Source organism: Mauremys mutica, chromosome 4 (assembly GCF_020497125.1).
Source record: "Mauremys mutica isolate MM-2020 ecotype Southern chromosome 4, ASM2049712v1, whole genome shotgun sequence".
Classification (NCBI taxonomy): domain Eukaryota; kingdom Metazoa; phylum Chordata; order Testudines; family Geoemydidae; genus Mauremys; species Mauremys mutica.
This window is the reverse complement of record NC_059075.1, coordinates 64,640,941-64,656,257: the sequence shown is the minus strand read 5'-3', so window position 1 is coordinate 64,656,257 and position 15,317 is coordinate 64,640,941. Positions and strand designations below refer to the sequence as shown.

Here is a 15,317-nt window from a genome sequence, read left to right as displayed (position 1 = left end):
CTTATGCCTAATGTTGGGTCTGGAGCACAGCAGCCTATTTACTCTGCCACTCTGACCACAGAGAGCTGAGCATGTCACATGAAAATCCCACTCTCCAGAGTAATCTTACTCTTTAAAATCCTCCATGCACCTGGAGTACAAAATCTCCAAGCAGAGGAGAGAGTTGGCAAGGGGCATATATCATTCTACTGCTTTAACCATTCCCCCCAATGGACGGCTGCCAAGTAAGGAGAGCTAACCAGAGCTTGTGTTTCTGATGCCTTTGTGCGTCAGGCAGGGCAGTTCTGTACCCTGTGTTGCTTTCTCTGACATGTTAAAACATGCTCTCCTAGGCACACCCATGGCAAATTAGAGAACTCTGTGGATGTGTGTTGCTGAAGGCAGGAAAATGGAGTTGGGTGGTACACTAATAATGAACGTTGAGGATTCTGCTCGAGGGTCCAGCAGGGACAGGGGTTTAGTCATCATGGCTGACACTAGATGAAAGCATACCAGAGGCTGAGCAGAGCAAAGGAAGGCTGTTAGGACAAAAACTGGATAATGGCATCTAGAAACAGCTCATTATAAGGATCCTATAATAGATTTTGTATCTATCATAAATACACAGACCTATAAAATATCTATATATTTATGCAAGTCTGTACACATGCACACAAAACAAGCCCAGTGCATTGTTTTGAATACATGGGAGTAGTGAGCCCAGAATGGAAATTCTTCTGTCACTATACTGCTCAGCAAGGGCTCTTTTGCTGAGATATCCCTTTTTGTGCTGTGGCTAAACAAAGTAGTGTTGAGTCGATGGTTGCTCCTGGGCTCTGCAGGCCCATTCACCTCACTGTGAAGCGTCCATGGGGATGTCACTTTGTGTACAGAGAAGAAAGAATGACAATACTTAAATATTCAGGCATTTCTGCTATATATCACACCGGGCCATGTGCTAAGGGAGGGCTTGAGAGCAGCTGCTGCCTTTCTACCCCCTCCCAGTCATCTGATTCTCAGCTTCCCTGAGTCAGGATTTGATCTAGATGTTTTCTTCTTCTTTCTGCTGACTGAAAGATCCTTTGTTTCCAGAATGAATTAATGCTGCTTCTGAATCAGCCAGCTGGTAGAGAGGAGAAACACCGCAGAGCAACAGATCTGTAGCATGTTTCATTCATCTGTGTATAGGGACAGAGGATGAAGGAGGAGAGAGAAGGCATATACAGACTGATACCAGTACAGAGGACAGGAGTACGGGGCTGGAGGATCAATTTAAAAGATTGAGAGGCCCAAAACTCCACTAATGGGACCATTCCTAAAATGGCGAGGTGGGAAGGAGAGACAGACATCCAGCAGGTTATTTCTGACCGAGGGGAAATGCATGAATGAGTGAGATAGACTGATGAATAAGAGTTCAGCTTTGGGCCCTATGCACCAGCAATGAGTGCTCTGGCCAGGAAGATATTTACTAGAAGGGGAAAAGTGCATGGAAGTGCCTGTAATGCAGAGAGAGCAGTTTCACTGAGTCAGGCATGCTGTAGCTAGGATGAGAGAGATGGTCAGCACCAAGGGATTCATCTCAAGGGGTTTGGATTGTAGACTGGTAGTGCAAGAGGTTTGTACATAGCTTGTATAATGCAAACAGGACATCAAAGTGCAAGGAGAAGGAACGACTTCTTCCAGTGCATCCTTACAAATGCTAGGGCATCACAGGGACTAGGTAGGAAGAACTCATGGAGATGTTGCAGCAAGACATTCATGAGTGTGATTCGGTAGCAGTTACAGAAATATAGTGGGATGATTCCTGTGACAGTTGTATCAGCAAAGGGAGACATTCTGTACAGGAGGGAGAGAGGAGAAGAGACAACTGCGGGTGTTACACCAAGGACTCATATACAAGCAAGGAAATATAGATAGAAAATAAAAAAGCCATCTCCAGAAGACAGGGGGGATTTACACACTGTTTTCTGGGGAAGGACTAATTTGATAGTTTACAAGGGCCAGGCCAAGCTATGGCTGGGCCAACAGTCATACTGGAGATCTGAAACAACCGTTTTAGGATCAGCCTGATCCGACCCAACCCAGCAACTATTCTGTTACAACATAAGATCACAATGAGTGATGTCATCATGCTGTGATACCAGCCTGCAACAGCTTGTTCTTCAGCAGGAGACCATTCCCGGAGTGCAACTGGAAGATGATGTCTGGGTGCAGGGGAATGCCAGCTTTATCAAGAACACACATGCCTTCATTGCACAGGTGTTGCAGTGGCAGTCAGCACACAGGAGGTTAATAGCCTTTTGCTGCTCTTTTCTGCAAGGTTGTAAATAGTGTAAGATTTGACTATTACAAGAGTTTGGATTTAAAGTACCAAAGAATGTTTAGGGAAGCTCTGGATATATTCCAAAAGACACCGTCACCTTTGCACCCCTCCCTTCCTGAGCTGTACCCAATACAGCTTGGATGCAGTCCAGGCTCTGAGCCCTTGAGCGTGATGTAACCATTAGCAGTAGGCATCCTGGGTTCATAAATCCTGCCAGATAAACTCGATTGCTTTTTGGATAGAATTATAACATTAAAGGGCAAAGGAAATGGAGTGGTTGTAAAGACAGCTACTGACTCCTGTTGCAACCTTTTATATCTCTCAGCTCCATCCAGGCGGTAGCAACATTGGCTTGCTGCCCAAGCAGACACTTAGCCCCTCTCAACTGCAGGATTTGCAAACAGAGCCCTGTGGACACAGATACACAACCCTAGTTACAAGCCTTTTTTTCAACTACCATTCTAAATCCAGGACTCCTCTCTCTCTCTGGGGTGCACTGTTTTCCCCCCTTCTTTCTTCCAAATAATCTCATAGTAAGTAATCTCCTTGTATCCCTCCAATCATTACTCCTTCTCAGACTATCTCCCCCCTCCCTGAATTCCACATCCTTCTCTGTACAGATCATGCTGACTGCGATGAGCCAGGTTTTCCCCCAGCTACAATATTTTATACCTTTCTGGGGCAATGTTCTCTTACTGATAGCATTGCGCTTAGTACCAATATCTTATCCTAGTCTTAAATGTATCCATGGGTTCCCTTGACACCCATACCTCAGTTATATCATCTAGAATACAAACATGATTAGGACTATCAATGCTGATGCCCAGAGCATGTGGTGACCACCAGGGATAGTCAGGAAAAAATGTTCCTCCCTGGAATCATATTGCAGACAGCTGCATTGTAGGTGTTTTATGCCTTTCTCTTAAGAGTCGGGCCTGGAGACAGGATAAAGGAGTAGATGGCACTATTGATCTGGTCTGGGATGGTGATGCCTATGTCAGCATATCTTTTTGCCTAATCTGGGAAGTAGTGCTTTGTGTCTAGACCAAATTTCATTGCACTGCAACCCCCTTCTGACAACAAAAATTACTACACGACCCTGGAAATGGGGACTGAAGACCAAACCCCTCCGCCCCAGGCAGGGGAGCCAAAGTGGGAGCCTGAGGCCTGCCCCCCAACCTTGGGGGGTGAAGTCAAAGCTTGAGGGTTTCTGCCCTGGGCGGGTGGGAGCTGTAACCTGATCCCCGATGCCCAAGGCTGAAGCCCTCAGGTTTCGGCTCCAACTCTGGGCGGTGGGGCTCAGACTTTTGGCTTCAGCCCCAGGTCCCAGCAAGTCTAACGCCAGCCCTGGTGACCCCATTAAAACAGAGTCACAACCCACTTTGGGGTCCTGACCGACAGTTTGAGAACTGCTGGTCTAGAGTGTGGGGAGAAACATCCCAAGGAGCTGGGATCCTTTCTTGGAGGCAGCCGAATCGATTGAAGGTGAATAGAGTTTGCCCGTATGTCTATGCTGCAATAAAAGACTTGTGGCACAGCCATGGCGGGCCCAGATCAGCTGGCGCAAGTTCACAGAACTTGGTCTGCAGGGCCATAAAACTGCAGTTTAGATGTTCGGGCTTGTGATCCCGTGGGTGGGTGGGGCACTAGATGCTTTTTCTAGTACTTAAGGCTTTTTGTTCCAGGGGTTCTTGTCCTTTTCCCTGTATCTCCTTACCCATTAGCTAGGGAGAGGGAATGGTAACACCTTTGCTTGGTACAGCATGATGTAGTTGGTTCAATTTTGCTGCTTTTGTTCTGTCTCACCATGTTCACTTGAATGTTTGGTTTTCACAGGCCCGCAAGGCAAAGCGGCAGATTGATTTCTGGGGGGGCTGGGGAGAATGGAGCGAGTGCAGTCGGAGCTGTGGCGGGGGCATCAGCTTTCGGCAGCGGCGCTGCTACTCGCAAAGGTGAGGGCTTTCTTCTTTTTATATTACCGCGCTCTTTCTCCTCCCATAAGAGGCATCACCAGGTAGCTCAGGGTAGCTTTCTAATTTCTCTTGGTGGACTGAGCTGTCAATCACCTACCAAAGAAAGTTTGACCTGTCACTATTATTCCCTGCATGGAAATAAGTCTAAATCTGTTTTCTGGAAGGCATCTCTAATAAGCAGCTCTCCCCCAAAAGAGTTCATCTAGAGATGAAGTAGAATCTAGTGTATATAAACAAGATGAAACTGGGAGGCAGAGTTTGGATCCAGAATGGGGCCAGATCCCCAGCAAGTGTAAATCAGCATTGCTCCATTAGCCTCAATAGAGCTTCACCAATTTATACCAGCCTAGGAGCTGACCTTAGGTTTCTTTTATTAGGGTTTGGAGTGTGGCTTCAAAGCTGAACAAGGCTAAAATTTGATTTTGGTGATGCCAAAATTGCATCAGCTTTTCTGTCAAAATTTTAGCCCAAATGTCTTAGATCTTGAGAAACCAGCTGTTCCCACTGGATCCAGAAAATAGGCCTTTTCCAGTTTTCAGCCCTAGACACAGCTAAAATTATGGTCGTGGTTCAGATCCAGGGGAACAAATCCAAACTGACCGACATTCAAGGTGGATTGAGAGGGGCTCTTATCTGAGGTTACAGTTTGGGGCCATCTCTAATATATAATGGAGTCACAGTAAAAACTCTATTATATAGAAAGCTTTTCACATAGTTTTTGTTATAAACCTGATGGAGATTTTCCTCTAACTTTCTGAACAGGCTGGGCTCGCTTCAGTCTGAAATGCCCATGCTAGAGGAGAATGGCATTGTTGGAAAGTTTGAGGTTAATTGGACAAGAAAAGTTGTGTTTGTGGCACAAGTTTGATATGGCAAAAGGGTGTCTTTCTGGCCAGGATTACGGTGCCCGGTGGGGGAAAACGTGCACACCACTGTGCCTATCATTCTCCTGCGGGCTGAAAGCCACGTATGTGCTAAGATCTTTCAGACCAGAGCTGGTGGGAAATTTTCCATTGGAATGATTTTTGATGACACGATGTTAACAGTGCCGAAGATATGTCCACATGACCGCTTCCTTGGTGAGGCAGCACTTAATGGGAATCATGGGTGTGAACTGATCTGGCCAGAAAAGGGAAATCCCTTCCTGCAAATTTTTTTTTTCAAATTTCCAAAAAACATTTCATCCCAAATTGGGACAAAAAGTCAAAAACACTCCCACCCCCACCGCCCAAGGAAGGGATTCCCAGAAAAATTCTGATTGTCCATCAGGAAAATTAAAACAACCTCTCTGCCAAAGAGGTTCTTGTGAGTTTCATTTTCTGCTTCAGGGAAAAAGTAAAATTGACAAGAGCCTTCCAGGCAGATTGTTGGCAGCTGAGTGCCCAGGTGGTCCTTTTTCCCAGTGCTCAGCCTTCCTGCCACCTGCCCCACCTGGCTGTGTCTCTGGTGAGGAAGCTGAGCCGCCCTGGTTCTCTTCTCCCTACTGTCTGGCTGCCAGAGAGAGGAGATGGTGAGGCTAAGAGCCAGGAAGTCAGAGAACAGAGGCACTTGGCCTCTGGCAGCCTCAGTCAGATTCTCTTAGATTAAATCCTTCGGTTCTCCCCAAATGGAATTATTCTGGAAATCTCTTCCCAGGAAGAACTTTGCATTTTTGATATTGGGACAATTTTTTTCCCCCCAAAAATGTGATTTTTCACAGGAGGGGATTTCTATTTTCTGGCCTCTATTTCAGACCCCTGTGTAGACGTGCAGACTCACCCCTGCAGCGCCTCCTGCTGGTCTGTTCCAGGAATTAGCTCATTCCAGCTCTGGAGCACCCTCTGCAGGCCAGTGATCCGCCTGTCCTCTGGCCCCCATGTCCCTCCCTGGACCCAGTGCCCTTTTTCCCACCTTGCCTCAGTATATGGCTACTGCCTGTCATTGTCTAGTCCCCATGTCCTGGGGCAGACTGCAGTATCAGCCTACTGGCAAGGAGGGTTTGGACCTGCTGCCTTAGCCTACTTCTGGGCTGCCCTCTGCAACCTCCAATACCTGTTAGTCCAATGCTAGGCCACAGCCTGGAGCTCCCTGGCTCCCCAGCCTTTTCCCAGCCCTGCTTCACTCAGGTACCCTGTGTCTGGCTTCCTGCAGCCAGGCCCTTCTCCCTGTACAGGCAGAGGGAGACTTTTTGGGCTTCTGGCTCACAGCCTCTTATAGGGGCCAGCTGGGCCTGATTGGGGCATGGTCACAGCTGAGCCTACTTTCCCCAATCAGCCCCAGCCACAGCCCTCTCCTGGGCTGTTTCAAACCCTGCAGGGCAGGAGCAGGGGACCACCCTGTTACACCATGATTCCCAACATGTGCTGTTCTACCAGCAGATGCCATAAAGTGACCATTGTTCAGGCACGTTAACATTGTTCTCCCTTTGGCTCCTCAATCTCCTTTTAAAATAGGCTTTTTATAAGAGTTCTGATTATTCTGCAATATTTCAAAAAAAACCAAACCCACAAAATCTCCAAGCATGCCTCTTCCCTTTGCTTCATGATCTGGCCTGTCTCGCTCTCTGCTGACTCACATTCCTGGAGACCCGCCTTGCTGTGTCACAAGTGCTGAGATGATGGACCGAGAGAGTAGCAGGAGGGGTACAACCAGTGGCAAATTAGCCACTGGGCCAATGGTCTGTGTCCAGAGAGCCCGGCCAATTTGGGGGCCCGCCAGAAAAATTGGGCACCCCCACATCCCGACCTGCTTCACCTGCCTTCCAGGTGGGCACAGGGGCTTGCCCCGCTTCACCTGCCCAGCACTCCCGCCGGGAAGTGGGGTCGGGATGTGGGGACTTGCCCTGCTCTGCCCACCTGGAGTTCCTGCTGGGGAGCTGGGGATGCCCCCATGACCGGACCCTGCTCCCCGGCAGGAGTGCTAGGTGTGGGGGGTCAGGGCAGGGCAAGCACCTCCACCCCAACCCCATTTCCCTAGCAGGAGGGCTGGGGGGGGCGGGGTTGGGGAACTGCAGGGTTGAGGGGTGGAGAGAGGCCCCCACTTGCTCAGGCCCAGGACCCCACAAATCCCTAATCCACCTCTGGGTACAACAGATGGCTTTTTCAAATCCAATTTCTCCCTGGATATGAACTTGTTCGGCACTGAGCTGTATCCCTCTCATTTTGAAGAGTCAGCTATAGAATCAGGGAAGATGGTTACCTCCCTTCCCTTTGGCCATTCTGTTCTTCCAGCTAATGAGTCCCATAACAGCAGGAATGTGAATGGCAGGGTAGTTTGAAGTGTGCGCACACACTGACTTCATATCCATTGCCACCCCACCCACTCTTCCTACTCACCCCCAGGTAGACATGCTGTATCACACAGGTGCTGTTAGAGACATCAAGCTTTGTGTTAATAAAAAGCCTGACAAAGAATAAAAGAAACTGCCTGCACTAATTGGTGGGGAAAAAATGTTGCCCCCAGAAAATTTAAAAACCACCCTGTGACAATACATAGTGTATATACTACCTGTATCTATAACAAGATTACAGCAAGAGAATGCGCTGAAAGATGCCAGGTTCAGTACTGTAGGAGAGTTAAGTTGTTAGCTCTTTGGGACAGGGAACGTGTCTTAGTGCTGCAAGCTGTGTGCAAAGTGCTGATAAATTCACTGTGTTACCTGGGAGATTATTAATAAATAGCAATGGGGATGATATTTACAATCTCTTCAGAACTACTTCATGTTGTTTCTCTGTCTTTCAGGACAGATGGTGGGTCTAACTGTATTGGACCAACTCGAAACTATCACTTGTGCAATATTCAGGTACAGTGCTCAGTATATTCTCTCCTTCCTGCTGCTTCCTCTCCTGGAGGAGCTTAATTTTCTTCAGAAGCCATGTGCTGAGCCCACTCAGTGCCAATGGGATTCTTCTCCTCCCAGGAGCACCAGAGCCAGTATTGCCGGGGAACACTGTTTGCTTGGGGACGGTCATAGGTGACTAGGCCCCAGGCTAGAATTTGTGCCCTTGTGCAATAGATTCTGGGCACATACCAACTCTGTTTGGTGATTGCAGCATGTAGATATTAGTATAGTTACAATTATCTCACCCTCAGTTTTCTGAAAACCCCAGTATCTGCTCACTACACTGAGAATTCCTTCTATTATCCAGAGCCTATTCAGAGATTCCCAACACATACAGAGCATCAAGGTTGCATTTGAGAGAATGTGGGGAGCAGAGAGAGCAGGAAGACAATATGAGGAAAAGGTTTAGGGCTCTGGGTCTGAATCCTTTGACTATGAGACGGGTCTGGTTTATTATGGACAATGTCATGGAAAGAAATCAAGGAGCACTCATACTGTTGATGTTCATGGTTATAGCTTGGTAGCCATCCAAAGACCTTCTCTCTGGGAAGAAGCAGTTCCCTACTCACCTGCTTTAAGAGAAGTATGAAGCTGGCCTGACCTGGAGACAGCGTAATGCGCTGTCATGTGTCAGAGCTGCATTCAGGAGTGATTTTGTCATTGCCAGTCTGTGGGGAAACTGTGAGAAACGCACCCCAGTGAGATCTTTTCCTTTACCTCCCTCCTTCCTGTGAGAACGTTGTGCAACTGGGTTCTCTCTTCCCCCACAGAGCTGCCCTGAGGGCTCCAGAGACTTCCGAGCAGAGCAGTGTGCTGAGTTTGATGGGACAGAATTCCAAGCGAAGAGATACAAGTGGCTGCCTTATTATGGAGGTAATGAATACAAGGTTTTAAACTTGTTTGATTTGGGGGTATTTGGCTTTGCCTGAAAGTAGGGGGTCTCTGTCTGGAAGGAGTCCTAAATGCATAGGTGTCTGTCCGGAGGGGTCCTCTTCTGGAACAGCTATAGGTGTCTGTTGGAATGGATCATCTTCCAGAACAATTGCATAAGATCTCTGGCAAGGGCTGCCTTCGAGGCACAGAAATCTATAGCTCCAGCGGCTGTTCAACACCTTTGATAATCAGGCAAAAGGTATCTCAGATTGGATCCCCCAAAATCAAAGCTCTTCATGTTTGCTGCCAAAAATCTTGCTACATGTGGTTTGCTCAAGGACACTCAGAGAACCAAGTCTAGTGGCAAGAATAGAAATCAGAAGTCCTAGCTCTCTGCTCTACCCACTGGACTCTACTGTCTTCCATATTCACCCAGCCAGCTCTGAGTTATTGGGTTTTTTTAAGCTTACTTGAAGAATTTCATTCTTTGTTGATATGTTACTGGTGTTCTTCTGTCTTAACATTTGTTCTGTCTCTCTGAAAAGCCTCGTACTACATGGGAATGTATTCTGCAGGAACCAGTCATTAATGTTAATAGCAATCCACTCCTCAGGGCCTAATCCCACATTTCAGGTTCAGGCTCATGGTGTGTTTGTAAGGGGTTAACCATGTCACATGACACCTGCTATTTTCTTCCCTTCCAGCTCCCAATAAATGCGAGTTAAACTGTATTCCCAAGGGAGAGAACTTCTACTACAGGCACAAGGAAGCAGTTACTGATGGGACGCCCTGTGAGCCAGGCAAACGGGATGTTTGTGTCGAGGGGGCCTGCCAAGTAAGTCATCCTACCACCTCATCCCTTTTCTGTGAGAGAGAGAGTGGGTGTATGTCAGTCTTCTTGGCATTTCCCTTTGTCCTATCCAGCCCTTCCCAAACAATGCCCTTGTTACCCAACAACACAGCAAATGCATTTGGTTTCTAGGGAACTGAAGGAAGAGTGGGGAGCATGCACATACATTTCTGTGGACTCTTGGGGAGAGTTAACCACCAGCCCAGTCATCCACCCTTTCTACTGCACCCCGGAGCTATCTAGTTTATCCTCCTCCTAGTGATCAGTCTAGGCCCTGGCCTTTTCTTTCTCCATCCCACCCCATGCTCTGGTTTTGGTTTCAGCACATTAATGCCATTGTTTTCTGACAGGCTGTCGGCTGTGACAACATGCTCAATTCTGCCAAGAAGGAAGATAAGTGCCTGCAGTGTGGAGGGGATGGCAGGGCCTGTTATGAAGTGAAGAGCACTTTTGATGTGCTCAGCCTCCCCAAAGGTACAGTAGTCTGGATTTTCTAGAAGGGTGAACAGAGGAGAAGGACAGAGTAAGCCTAGCCTCAATTTGACCCTTCGCATGGAGCTGGTGGAGTTATTTGCTCTCTCTGTTTACTGGAGCCATTAGACCAGTGCATTCACCCAACCCACCCATACAGCAGGCTAGAGCTAGAAAACATAGTGACCACCTCTATGTGGGGGTCCCCTCCTATTTCCCACTGCAGCCCTAAGGTTCTCCCACTCCCCTTCTCTTAGTCTCTTGTAGATGCCACAACTCTTCTAGACAAGAGACGCTCCATTAAACTATCCCTCAGAGCATGCCTGCTGGAAGTGCTCTTTGCAATGGAGCTGGTTACCCAAGGTCTGCAGAACCTCCCAAAGGAGTGGGAGACTGAGACCAGGACTTGGAACCTGGCTCTCCCACATTTGTCTGGCTCTGAACTATTTCTTCAGCCTAATGATTGCACTGGGATGAATCTTTGTCAGTGGAGCTGCAATCTGATGCATTTTGAAATGTATGAGATAGGAAACACTAAAAATTAGGGTTTATAATGGAAGTCCAAACAGGCCCCTGACCATATTGTTTTCAGGGTGCAATGCTCTGCTAACGCTGCTCTCAGATGTATTTTAGTCATGAAGTGGGTGGACTAAACCATGGGTGAAACAAATCTGGGTGCAGCCATCCTAAAATCAATGAAGCTGCAACAGCTGGATTGAGTTCTTTCCAGTTATCTCCTAACTCATCCATGCAGCCACTAGTGCAGTTGGGCACAGCTCCCATGCACATGGGCGAGCCTCTCACATCCTCCATCACTGTCTGTCAGTACCTTGACCAACTTCCTTCATTTTCTTCAGGTTACAATCAAATCTTCATCATTCCCATGGGAGCCACAAGCCTCCGCATTAAGGAAGTTATGCCCAGCAGGAACTTCCTGGGTAAGACAGACATTGTAATGAATGTATTACGACACCATAGAAATGGGCTCAAGCCAAAAAATTCTATTCTGACTTTCAAACATACCGGAGTTCAGGGGCATGTGGGGCTGAAGCTTGGGCCTGCCTCCTGCAAAGGGAGGAGCTGGGCACAAAGTTCAATTCTAAATCCAGGTTCGGATATTGAACACCATTAGAGAACTAGGGGTGCTCAGACCTGGGACTCGGACTTGGCCCAGCACCACTACTGTGACTCTACATACATGAGGATAAAAAGACCAAGCCCTATTTAAACCTTCTGCCTGGAACTTCTAAGAGTCTGACAAACATGGCAAAGTTTGGGTCGGGGTTTGTCTGTTTGCCACAAAGCTTGGTAAAGTCAAATCCAAACTTCTGCCACCTCTGCTTTAGGGATGGGCTCCCAGCACACAGGCCTCTTCTGGGCTGGCCAGTTCCTTGTACATTAGGCCCTATCTTCCCCATGCTCTATGGATGGACTCCTGACATGCTCTTGTACAGTACAAACATGGCAGGGTTTTCATTACAGTTTCAAAATGTTCTGTGCCACATTGCAACACAAATACCTTTGCCTACCAAACAGAACATGCAATAATCAGGTGAGGAATGGAGAGTACGGCAAGGGCTGGAATGGAATCTGTGGCAAAGAGTTGGACCATGCAGTGAAAAAGGCTCACCGTGCAGAAAAGCAGAGAGCCTGAGCAAGACAGTAGGGAGCATCAGTGGGGCTAGAATGTTGTCACAGGATAATGATTTCCTACGGGGACTTGATTTGACTTGGCATTTGTTGAAAACAAACGCCGAAGGGAAACACAGCTGTTTATCTCCAATGCAGAAGGTTCTGAACACAAGAGGGCATTCATTTCCCGTGAGTTACCATGTTTGATACACCCATTGCCACTGTCTAATGGACACTGGTACGTTAGCCCAGCAGTTAGTCTCAGCTTTTAGGAAGGTTGTGGTGCTTGTGTGAGGAAGCTGGGTTTCAAGTGGCTGAACTGAGGGCTTTGTGAGTTGCTGATGTCCTGTGAGATCTAGAGCAGAGCGTAAAGCCATGTTATATGGCATCTGGTTGAAGTGGTGTCAGCGTATCATGTGAATAGTGGATCTTCCAAACTATTCATCCCCTGCCTCCTCTCTTGTGCCCTGTGGCTTTGTCCAGCCATCAAGAATGTGCAGGGGGAATATTATCTGAATGGGCACTGGACGATTGACTTCAGCCGAGACCTGCATATCGCTAGCACAGTTGTGCACTACGATAGAGGCTCTGAAGGGGACCTGGCCCCTGAGCTGCTTCACTCCAGGGGTCCCACCACTGAGCCCTTAGTCATTGAGGTAAGCAGCTGTGTTTATCCTCTCTTAATATCGTCCTGCTCTGTTTGTAGGTCTTGGGCTGCACGTCACATTTTGCAGAGATGATGTGCTTGGTTTCTACAGGATAATGTCAGAAGATGACAGGGGAGGTGATACACCTGTACTGAGCCCAGTGAGCAGGGATACCACCAGGGCCAGCCTTATGATCTGTGGGGCCTTCCCCTGTAAGAAGGGGAACTATCAAGCCGTGTTCACACCACTGTCTGCTCTGGTCCTGTTGCCAGAGAGGCAGCAGGAGGAGACCTGCTAGTGACTAGCTGTCTCTTCTTTCTGGTCAAGAAGCTAAAGAAGATAATAGGGGAAGCTCATGAATTAAAGATCTGGTATAGGATGGGGGCACCCAAGTAGCTATTCATTATGCTTGTGTGTAAGGCCAGCCCAGGATACCACCTGCTGCCTATTAGAGGATCAGCACAATCAACCAGCTCTGAGGAAGATGCATGCTCTCTCTTCACTGGAAAGAGCGCTCTAAGTCTTAGAGTCTAAGATGTATTAGGGAGGAAACAAAGCACAGAAAATAAATGGCCAATGAACAGAGAGGTGCAGGGAGCAGAAGGGGGAGTTTACCTTGCATGGATCCTGAGGTAAGGACGGGAAGCGTGGCCAAGAGAGAGAGAAAATACTGTTTTGTTTTCTGGCTCTTACTTCATTCTCTTTCCTTTGCAGCTCATCAGCCAGGAGCCAAACCAGGGGGTGCAGTATGAATACTACCTGCCCGTGCAAGGGTACAGCTCGGGCTACAGCTGGAGCTATGGCTCTTGGAGTGATTGCAGCTCTGAGTGTGGCGGAGGTGAGAGGGTTGGGGGCACCCGCACCAGTGGCAGACAGTACCCAATGCACAGCCAGTATCCAAAAGGGAAGACACTACGTACTGCCATCTGAAAAGCTGTCAGCGGCCCCTTCCCCAGGGCTGTCCCACAGAGAGATTAAGGAGCATTGGCAGCTGCAGTAGGCTATGAAGGGTCTGTGAATCGGAGGCCAGGCTGGGGGTCACTGCAGGATTGTTCCCTACATTCTGTTTTCAATGCTTTGTCCAGTCTAGTTTTCTATGTCCTGAGTGATGGTGCTCCCACTGTTTCCCTTGGGGACAGTTTTCCAGACCAATAGATCTCTCTGTCAAGGATTTCTTCCTGACAGGCAGCCTAAGTTTTCTTTGGTTTAGCTTCAGCCCTTTACATACAGTTCTGCCCCCTCGAGCCACCCAAAACACGTCCTTTGCTCCTTGCTGCTCCACCCCCATGTGACTCAGCCTGCCACCTCTAGTGCCTCCATATGGAGCATCCATCCAGCAGAGAGGCTGCCAGAGCTCCCCTGTGGTCACGCCATGTACACGTTAACACACTCATGGATTCTCAATGAAAACCAGTTTCACAGTATGCTGAGCTCCTGCCTGCCCTTTCTCACCTTCTTTGCTAGTGGCTGCTACAGTGACTTACTGCTCTTGCCCATAATATGAGTTCAAGGCTGCCTCTGTAGAAGGTGACATCACCTCCCCTGCTGTTATAATCCTGGAATAGGGATGCAGAGTTGCCCCTTTCCCCAGGGGCTGATCCACTTTCATCCTGGCTTAAACCCAGCCTCATTGGGCTGACCCACAGCTCTGCTATTGTAACAAGTCCATGTGTTGCAGACAACAGACACAATTACTAGATAAATTATGTCTGGCCGGGAACACCACTCAGGAGCCATGATTAGAATCTTGGTTCTTCAACTTCCAAAACACAGGGCACAGATACCTGAGCTAAAGGAAAATTCCTTCCGCGTCTCTCTTACCCTTCCAGTGGGCCCAGCCGCTATCTAGGGTAGGTACTTCTACAGCATCTTTCACCAGAGTATTTGAGTCCCTCACAATTGTTCGTGTGTTTATCCTCCCAACACCACCCTGGAGTAGGGTAATACTAAGATCCACGTTTTACAGTTGGGGAGCTGAGACACAGAGAGTCCATGGAGAAGCAGGGAATTGAACCCAGGTCTCTCAGGTCCTAGGCTACTGCCCTAACCACTGGACAATTTATGGGGGAACAGATTGTATAGAGACTCCTGGAGTTGCACCTGGCCCAGTTCTCTCGGCAGCCTGCAGATGCTGTGAGGGCTCCAGACTACCTCAGAAATGTGCCATTCCCCAAACCATTGCATTTAAATCCCTTTTATGGACGGGCCACTTTGACCAGAATATTCTTTTCCTCTTCTCCTTTAGGTTACCAATCACGCCTGGTGTTCTGCACCATAGACAATGAAGCCTATCCAGACTATATGTGCAGGGACAAACCAAAGCCAGCCAATAACCGGACATGTGGTCTTCAAGCCTGTCCTCAGACAAAACGGTGAGACTTTCTCTTTCCACCTCTCTGGATTCTTCAACCTCTTTGTGAAGTATCTTGAGAACCAAGAAGAAGAATGCTGATTGCTTTCAGCTTCCCCCACTGCCAGCCCAGTCTGGAGCTGATGAAAAAAAACATACACTTCACATGTCAGTGGAAACAGATGTCTCTAGAGCACCCAGGGGTAGGTGATACCTGAGCTGTGACTGGCAGAACAGTGGTCAATGGGATTTAGTGCCTTAGTCACTTTAGAAAGTGGGATATAGGCTGCTAAGTTACTTAGGCTATGTCTACACTACTGCGGTAAGTCGACGTACGCTACACAACTCCAACTACATGAATAACTTAGGTCTGTACCACGGGGGGTCGATGGGAGAAAC

General features: G+C 48.1%; 1 protein-coding gene across 4 annotated transcripts in view; it reads left to right on the top strand.

The window, feature by feature from the left end:
* The window catches only part of PAPLN (papilin, proteoglycan like sulfated glycoprotein), a 78,514-nt gene that overhangs the window by 32,533 nt on the left and 30,664 nt on the right, over window positions 1-15,317 (top strand). For all 4 annotated transcript variants that reach the window (XM_045013475.1, XM_045013474.1, XM_045013472.1 and 1 more), the window contains exons 3-11: window positions 4,139-4,254; window positions 7,996-8,056; window positions 8,866-8,968; window positions 9,673-9,803; window positions 10,169-10,292; window positions 11,147-11,227; window positions 12,405-12,577; window positions 13,283-13,406; window positions 14,814-14,940. In XM_045013475.1, coding sequence (XP_044869410.1) covers window positions 4,139-4,254; window positions 7,996-8,056; window positions 8,866-8,968; window positions 9,673-9,803; window positions 10,169-10,292; window positions 11,147-11,227; window positions 12,405-12,577; window positions 13,283-13,406; window positions 14,814-14,940 — 1,040 coding nt within the window. The remainder of the gene's footprint in view (window positions 1-4,138; window positions 4,255-7,995; window positions 8,057-8,865; window positions 8,969-9,672; window positions 9,804-10,168; window positions 10,293-11,146; window positions 11,228-12,404; window positions 12,578-13,282; window positions 13,407-14,813; window positions 14,941-15,317) is intronic.